This window comes from Lissotriton vulgaris, chromosome 5 (assembly GCF_964263255.1).
Source record: "Lissotriton vulgaris chromosome 5, aLisVul1.2, whole genome shotgun sequence".
NCBI classification, from domain to species: Eukaryota; Metazoa; Chordata; class Amphibia; order Caudata; family Salamandridae; genus Lissotriton; species Lissotriton vulgaris.
This window is the reverse complement of record NC_141693.1, coordinates 1321050476-1321059731: the sequence shown is the minus strand read 5'-3', so window position 1 is coordinate 1321059731 and position 9256 is coordinate 1321050476. Positions and strand designations below refer to the sequence as shown.

General features: G+C 51.4%; 1 protein-coding gene across 1 annotated transcript in view; it reads right to left on the bottom strand.

Moving 5' to 3' along the window:
- Positions 1-325: 325 nt before the first annotated feature.
- DEF6 (DEF6 guanine nucleotide exchange factor) overlaps positions 326-9256 on the bottom strand; it is a 478117-nt gene continuing 469186 nt past the window's right edge. The window contains exon 11 of the mRNA XM_086923236.1: positions 326-1172. Within this exon, the coding sequence (XP_086779362.1) occupies positions 967-1172 (206 nt within the window). The 3' untranslated portion in view covers positions 326-966. The remainder of the gene's footprint in view (positions 1173-9256) is intronic.

Below are 9256 nucleotides of genomic sequence, written 5' to 3'. Positions count from 1 at the left end.
TCTGGTGGCTGTTGTAAATATTAGGAATCCAACAGAAGTGTTTTAGTTTCTTGAACTGCTATTGCGTGTCTAATATTACCATGCTCCAGCAAACTCTTTAGAGGGCTGCTAGAGATGAGGTGATATATTGCCTACCTGCATTGTAGATCTGGATATTACTAAGAGAATTATATCATTTTCTTAGGGACACTACATATTAAAAACTCCAAAACATGTGTAGCACAACTTAAGAGCTTCAAAACTGCCTATTGATACGTGATTAAACTCAGTCGACCGAGTTGGCATGCAGATAACATGTACAACAAAGAAGGTTGCAAAGTACCTCAGACCCTTTGCAAATTTTATTCCACTTAAATATGACAGTCCCAAGAAAAAAATGTCTGGAACTCAAATTTCCCTAATGCACATGGAACTGCATAAATTATGCAAAACAAATAAAGAGAACTCTGGGATGCTAACGTTTAGGAATAGTGCATGCCTCGTAAAATTGATGCGCCACAGGTGATCGATTCAGTTTCTGAATTATACTAAAGTAATTTGTAGTGGCATTTAGAAATAAGCCAATAAAATCATGAATCTGTTAATAACACAAATATTGCTCTATGTATTGCTATTTCTGGCAGAATAAAAGTGTTTTAGGCATTACCCTACTCCGAGACATGTCTTTATAAACATGTTGTGCTGGCTCATCTTCTTTAATGTATTCTACAGGTTTAGCCCAGTAATGGTGAAATTTAAGGTGAGCGAAATCCGTACTTGGTGCTATTTTTAAATAAAAACAGTTTAAAGTAAAAAAATAAAGCTGTAAAAAACCTATCTCATCAACTTATATTTTGCTGAAAGTCATATAAATCGTTCCTTTGGCGGCCGGTGCTGGAGATATCGCTTCAGACAGTTCAGTTTGACTGTTCATGCCTCAGAAGGCCCCTTGGTTCTTTTTCCAATAACCTAAAACAGTTTGATTTTTCACGGTGCTGGGTCCAACATTTCTGCCGTGGACATGTGAGATAGAGGCTGGTTCTCATCTCTTTTCGCAGTCTCTTTGCAGTCCAAGCCGTGCAAACTGGAATCCTTCTCCTCAGTCTTCTGAACTGTTTTCACTGAGGAATTTCTTCGGTTCAGAACAGGGCCACAGAAAGAAGGGTACACACTGCTGGGGGCCAGGCGCTTTTCTGCAGAGAGAAAAGAAGGCAAAACAGTTAGCTTAACACTAAACAGATCAGAATTTGCGACATGCATCTGCAAACCTGTACTCAGTCAGTCAGTCAAAATAACTTTATTCGATTCTTAAGAATCATTAAAGTTTACATGTTTACATAGTATAGTTCTTAAAAGAAAACCTATACAAAAAACTGTCACAAAATACATGATCAGGCTTTAAAAATGTAAGATTTCAACACATATATCATCCTCCAGCATCATTCTAACTCCCCCTGCAAATATGTCATAATGAATAACATGAATTCATCATATTAGTGTTCCACACATGAATAATAAATAGATAAGGCTATAAAATCATTTAAAAGCTTAATTTCATATTGAGATTCACACTGTTTCCTAATTGATAAGGCAGTTAGAGTAAAGTTAAGCATGGCAATACAGATAGCAGTTGTAGATAAAGAACGTAAGAAATTAAAACCCTCCTGATAGAAACAGGGTCTAATATCACGCAAAGCAGGTTTGATAAAACGTGTCCTTGGATCTTTGTAGAGATTGCAGAACAATACAAAGTGCATTGTGCTTTGTTGGGCTAAATTGTTGCACAGACAGGGAGTTAGTCTCTCACACCAACTCACCTGTTTAGGGAAAGCCACAAGAAAGTGCACTGTGCAGAGTCGAAATCTGGTCATAAGGAAACGTGAATGAACTTGGAGAGTAAAGGACAGATAAAATTGCGGATAGTTTGGGCGTCCATCTACACAGTTGCGTGTTCCGCAATCCCGACTAGACATACTTAATTCAGCATAATAGGCATTTTTTATCATCAATGTTAGACCTGGCACCTTGGCGTGAGTCTCCCTCCCACTTTTTGCTGATGTGCCTCCGATGTTTTGCTGGTTTTCCGATACTCAGGGCACTGCGCCACGGCTGATCCGTGCCGCAGTGCAAGTGCTCCCTACTGTAAATTGTACATACGATTGGTATCCATGATTGGTGCATTGGATTTACTGTTAGTCCCTAGTAAAGCGCACGAGGGAGTGCCGGGGCTTGTAGATGCCAATACTGCTGGTGGGCCTGCAGCGCTGGTTGCGCCACCCACCGAAGCAGCCGTAAAGATGTGTCTGGGAACTGCGACCGCAGAACCCGCGTGCGGTCTCGTACTGTCACGCTAGCTGGGCAAGTGTCCCCACTTGCCAGCACCGACCCTTCCCTTGACTACATATTAGTCACCCCTATGGTAGGCCTGCGGGCAGGGTGTGTTGTAGGTGCAAGGTAGGACAAGCCCTGAGATGCGTGGCCTGTCCTAGTAGTGACTTACAACGAAGACCGTATTTCACTATTGAAGGCTACCTGCTCCATTAGGCCAGACTGAGCTGCGAGGATTATTACACCCTATAATCCCCGCAGGCTCAAGGAGCATGGTAGCGAGTCATGTTTAGTATGCCTGAACTCAGGATGATAAGATATTTCTTGTAGTCAAGTTTATTTTAATATCCTGGGTTTGCAAATGCTACTTTTAGAAAGTTAGCCTTTGCTTGCTTAACCATTTCAGCCGCCTCTGCTGGTATGTGTATCTGACTGTCTGGGATGTGTGAGTGACAGGGCTGGAGGGATGACAGGTGGTGAATGCGCAGATTACACCTTAGTGGGAGGTAGGAGTGCCTCTTGACTCGAACTGTCACTGTGCTCGGCCACCACAATGCTGGCTCCACCCTCCTGGGGAGCGGCGGATGACTCTGCCGGCACCTGGCCCAGGAAGGGCGAAGCCCCCATCAACAAGGTACCCTGGCCACCCCTGTCCGGACAATGCTGGCTCCACCTCCTGTGGGGCGTCTGATGCGCCTGCCCCTCACACTGAAAGCAGAAGCCGGAGTACACCCGCCGGGGTACTCCAGAACTGAGGGTGGCTATGCAAAGGCCCCCCTGACCTGCGAGAACAAAAGAATTGGCCTATAAAAGAAGGAGCCCTGCTCCTTGAAAATTAGATCCGGTTTGGGCCACAGAAGGACTCTGCCCTACGAGAAGGACCGTGAGAGACAAGGAAGGGTGCTGACTCTTGCCTGTGTCTGGTGCCTTGCTGCTGAAGGAGAGGAAGACAAAAAGACTACGAAAAGACTTTTGCTCTACTTGTGCCAAACTCTGCTAAAGAGATCTCCAAGGGCTTGCAACTGAACTTGCCCCCTGACCAGCGTCCCAGGACTAGTGGACGCTACCCCCTTGGAAGAAAGCGACTGCGGGTGCTGGCCATCGCCGCAGCACCGACGGAGGAATCTCCTCCAAGGCAACGACCTCCCGACCACCGTGACCGGGGCCCAAAGCAACAGCGGAAGCAAAGTAAGGACCAGCCGCCGCTGGCCCGAACACCGTGACCGCAACTGCACCGGGAGCCCGAGAGCAAAGCAAAGGAGGACCCGTCCGGTCCGAGCTCCCGAGGTGACTGCATAACGAGCAGCCACTCACCTGCAAAGACGGACAGTTGCCCTACGAGAATCCGCAAGGTCGGTAGCCTGCCCGACAGCCCAGCTGTGAGCCCACAGCTGCACCGACATTTGGCTGGGTACGTCCTGCACTTGGGGACCGTACTGCCACTTGTCACCACCGCACAGCCGCCACCTCCAGGGTCGGAGCGGACGACGAGGAGAGGACCCTGCCGCCACAGAACACCGCTGCCCCGGATGACCAGTGACCTGCTCGGCTGAAGAGCCGCAACGATCAGCGACCCCGGGAAGGCAACGCGACGTGGGACAGATCCCCTGGAAGCCGCCGGCTCCACAAGAACTTTGAGTAACACCGGCCTACGGGCCTCAAGAGAACTGCATAAGAACTGTGGTAACCCGAATTGAGTAACCTGCAACCGTTTTCATAAAGTATATTGACTGTATTCGCAAGCCTGCTTAAAATCTATATAAAGATATATATTTTTACAGAATACAGTCTGGTCTCGTTGTGTGGTGGGTTGGTTGTAAAGGTGTACTGTTGCAAGTATTTAACCCTATGTGCCCCAAAGATTAGCCCACGACTGCTTAAGCCACACTACCTAGAGGGTAAGCAGAGGTTGTCTGGAAGGTAACCCTCAGCCCTGACGAGGAAGAGAGAGTCCCTGCTTGTCGCTAGTGTTGCACTGCGCCAACTAGAGCCTCCCCCTTCCTACATTGGCAGCAGCGAGAGGATTTCGAATTTACACTTGCGATAGCTATACCTGAGCTTCTGACCACTACACAAGGATTACGGTCCAGTTACTTAGCCACAGACTTTGATTTTTGAATTTTGCCGAAAGAAGATTCCGAGTGCAGAAACCATGCCGGGCACAAAGAGCCTGGATGGAGCGGAGTCCACGACCTCCGAGGTGTTGGAGGTGGAGTGGGACCCCACCAAAGTGGATAAATATTCCAGGGACGAACTGAAGTTCTTTTGCAAGAAACTCAAAGTCCCGCACACTGGCTGCAAAAACAAGACCCAGCTCTCCAAGGCCCTGAAAGCCTGGATCGAGTCCCGGAAAACCCCGGAGGAGCAAGATGTCCTCGCCGAGCAGAATGCGACGGAGGAGCAGAATGCACTTGGGGATCTGATCGATCTCGAGAGGCAAGACAGCGAGCACAGCTTTGGTAAAGGCCTGTCGCCAGAGGAGCTGGCAGACAGGAAGGAAACCCGGAATCACGAGAGAAAGTTGGCAGAAATGAAAATCCAGCTGGAGCTTGAAACCAAAAGAATGGCGCTGGAAGAGCGAAAGCACCAGATGGACTACGAAATAAAAATGAGGGAGATAAGTCTCAAGGAGAGAGACTTGGATCGGCCTCCCTCTGGTGGCAGCACATCGCCAGTGCAGGTAGAGTCAAGAGTGCACATCCCGAAGGACGTAGTGAAGGAGTTCTTTAAGGGGGATGACATAGGACAGTGGTTTAGGGCATACGAGGTAGCCATGTCCTCCCACCGGGTCCCTGACAAGGATTGGGGAGCGGGGTTGTGGGGAAGGTTCCTTAGCGAAGGGAGAGATACCTTGCTAGATTTGCCCGTTGAGAATCAGAGATCCTATGCCCACATGAAAGAAGCTTTATTAAACAGGTACGGGCTTACCCCGGAAATGTATAGACAGAAGTTTAGGGGATGTACTAAGCGGCCTGGGAATACGTATGTGGAGTATGTGACTTACTTTTGCAGAGCACTGGATGGTTGGGTGAAAGGTAACAAAGTTAATGATTTTCAAGGTCTCTTTGATTTAATTGCATGGGAGCACTTGTCTGATCACTGTTTTCCTGAGTTACGCCAACACCTGATCGATAGCAAGCTGTCCAACCCGAGGAAGCTTGCTGAGGAGGCGGACCGCTGGCTCAGCACCAGGGTCCACAAGGGTCCCGTGGGAGATTCCGCCAAGAGTGGGCAGGGTCCCCAGCAGAAGAGTGGGGGTGACAAGGGGGGAAAACAGAAAGGGTTCCAAAAAGGCCCCCAAAGTAGTTCCCAAGGGAATCCGCAGCAGGGTTCTCAGCCTCCCCCACCTCCGAAGCAGAATGGGGACCCGACAGGTAAACCTGTTCCAAAGGGGCCCTTCAATTGTTTCAAATGTGGCGAGCCTGGGCACATATCCAGTGACCCCAAGTGTCGCCTATTTGGAAAACCCGCACCCACTGGTGCTCCGCCCCGACAAGTGACTAGCGTTCACCTGGGAGAAGAAATGATGGTCCCGGGGGGTGGAGATCCCGTTCACATGACCCTGGTCTCGTTAGGAGACAGCGAGATGATCCCTACAAACTACCTGCCCTCTAACACTAAAAAATATGGGCAGGTGGTGATCATCAATGGTAAGGAAGCCGAGGCTCTTAGAGACACAGGAGCCAGTGTGACTGCAGTGAGGCAGCACCTGGTGTCTCAAGAGCAGGTTGTACCCCATGCCTACTGTAGGGTTATCAACGCTGATAATTCTGAGAGTCAGTGTCCGATGGCTCAAGTTCCCTTCGAGTGGGGGGGGGTCTCTGGTACTCTGCAGGTCTGTGTGAGAAAAACCATGCCTGTTGACTGTTTGCTAGGGAACGACTTGGAGCACTCCCCTTGGGAAAAGGTGGAGAAAACGACTCACCTGCGGATGGTGGGTCTGCCTGACTGGGCGTGCGTAACCACCCGGTCAATGGCAGCCAGTAGGGGTGATCGAGAGGTCCTGGGGCCTGATGGAGAGGCCCAGGAACCGGCCTTAGGGAGAAGGCGCAGGGGGCGCGGGAAACCGGCCCCTGACGTTCCTACGGTCCAGGAGGAGGCAGACCTTGAGGGGGATGCCCTGGAGCCTACAGGGGAACAGATCGCCGAACTGGGGGACCTGCCTGAGCTGACCCATTGGCAGCAAGAAGGAGGACCCTCCAGGGAGGAATTCTGCAGGGAGAAGAAAGAATGCCCTTCTCTCATGGGTATGCGGCAGCAGGCTGCAGACCAGGCCAATGGTGTTCAGGCCAAAACACATTACGTGTACTGGGAGAACGACCTCCTGTATTCGGAGCCTAAGGCTGCTGAACCTGGGTCAGCCCGTGTGCTGGTGGTACCCCAGAAGTTCAGAGCCTTCCTACTGGGTCTGGCTCATGATGTGCCTTTAGCAGGACATTTGGGGATGGACAAGACCTATGACAGGCTTGTCACCCACTTCTACTGGCCCCAAATGCATAAAAGCTCAGACGCTTATTGCAGAACCTGTCCGACTTGCCAGGCAAGTGGGAAGACGGGAGGGAAGAACAAGGCTCCCCTCCAACCCTTCCCTGTGGTCGGTACGCCATTCCAGCGAGTGGGTATTGACATCGTTGGGCCTCTGGACCCCAAGACAGCCATGGGCAACAGGTTCATCCTGGTCTTGGCGGACCATGCCACCCGGTACCCTGAAGCCATCCCTCTGAGGACAGTGACGGCTCCCGTGGTGGGGCGTGCACTGATGGGAATTTTCTCACGAGTAGGATTCCCTCTAGAGGTGGTGAGCGACAGGGGGACCAATTTCATATCGAAATATATGAAGTCCCTTTGGCAGGAGTGTGGCGTAACGTACAAGTTCACCACACCCTACCATCCCCAAGGTAACGGGTTGGTTGAAAGATTCAACCGAACCCTCAAAGGCATGATCATGGGCCTAGAAGGTCCGATGAGGCGTAAGTGGGACGTCCTCTTGCCATGCCTGCTTTTTGCATATCGCGAGGTACCACAGAAGTCCCTAGGGTTTAGCCCCTTTGAACTGCTGTACGGCCACCCCGTGAGAGGACCACTGAGTTTGGTAAAGGAAGGCTGGGAGCAATCTCCCAGGAAACCTCCCCAGAATGTATATAGCTACATGCTGGCCTTCAGAAACCAAACCAGGCGCTTCAGACAACTTGCCGAGGCAAATCTGGAAGCGAGCCAGGAGGAAATGAAGCGGTGGTACGATCAGAATGCCACTCTGGTCGAGCTTCAGCCTGGACAGGAGGTGTATGTCTTGGCCCCAGTGGAGCCCTGTGCCCTTCAGGATAAGTGGACAGGACCATTTGAGGTTGTGGAGCGCAAGAGCCCCGTGACATACTTGGTGGACATGAAGACGCCCAGGAACCCTTTGCGGGTCCTACATGTCAACCGCCTCAAGCCCCACTTGCGAAGGTCCGAAGTGGGCATGTTGTTGGCAACCGATGACGGAATGGAGGAGGAGTCGGAGCCTCTTCCTGACCTCTTGGTGGCCTGTGAGAAGGATGGGTCAGTGGATGGAGTTAACCTCTCACCCTCCCTGACCGCCGAACAACAGGAGGACTGCCGCCAGTTGCTGGGGCAGTTTCCAGACCTGTTCTCCCTGGTTCCGAGTGTCACAGATTGGTGCGTCCATGATGTGGACACTGGAGACAGCTTACCGGTGAAGCATAAGGCTTACAGGGTAACTGACAGGGTACGGGCCTGCATCAAGGAGGAGGTCTCCAAGATGCTTGCCCTCGGGGTGGTTGAGTCTTCCAGCAGTCCTTGGTCCAGCCCCGTGGTCTTGGTGCCAAAGGCTGCTGCGCCGGGAGCCACACCCGAACTCCGGTTCTGTGTGGACTACAGGGGACTCAATTCAGTCACGAAGACTGACGCGCACCCCATCCCCAGAGCTGACGAGCTCATTGATCGGCTAGGGGCTGCCCGGTTTCTCAGCACGTTTGATTTAACGTCTGGGTACTGGCAGATCGCCTTGACCGATGGGGCAAAGGAGAGGTCGGCATTCTCTACACCAGATGGGCATTTCCAGTTCCGGGTTATGCCATTTGGAATGAAGAATGCCCCTGCCACCTTTCAGAGATTGGTCAACCAGGTGTTGGCTGGACTGGACGAGTTCAGTGCCGCCTACCTGGATGACATCGCGGTGTTCAGCGGCACCTGGCCCGAACACCTGCGACACCTCTGGGAAGTGTTGATGGCCCTGCGCAGAGCAGGCCTCACAATCAAGGCAAGCAAGTGCCAGATTGGGCAGGGTTCAGTGGTGTACTTGGGACACCAAGTTGGGAGTGGCAAGGTAGCCCCCTTGCAGCCCAAAATCGAAACCATCCTGGCTTGGGAACCCCCCAAGACCCAGACTGCAGTGAGAGCCTTCCTGGGGCTCACTGGGTATTACAGGAGGTTTGTCAAGGGCTATGGCACGATCGTGACCCCCTTGACAGAGCTGACTTCGAAAAAGCAGCCCAGGAATGTGATTTGGACTGACACCTGTCAGAAGGCTTTCGACACCCTGAAGACTGCCATGTGCACGGCGCCCGTGCTCCTGGCCCCCGATTTCTCCAAGGAGTTCATTGTGCAAACAGACGCTTCAGAGCATGGTGTAGGGGCTGTTCTTTCACAGATGACTGAGGAGGGCTTTGACCAACCCGTAGCCTTCATAAGTCGGAGGTTACTTCCACGGGAAAGTAGGTGGAGTGCAATAGAGCGTGAAGCATTTGCTGTGGTCTGGGCGCTGAAGAAGCTAAGACCCTACTTGTTTGGGTCTCACTTCCGAGTTCAGACGGACCACAGGCCCCTCAGATGGTTGATGCAAATGAGGGGTGAGAACCCGAAACTGTTGAGGTGGTCCATTTCTCTACAGAGTATGGACTTTACGGTGGAACACCGCCCTGGCACCGATCACGCCAACGCTGACGGT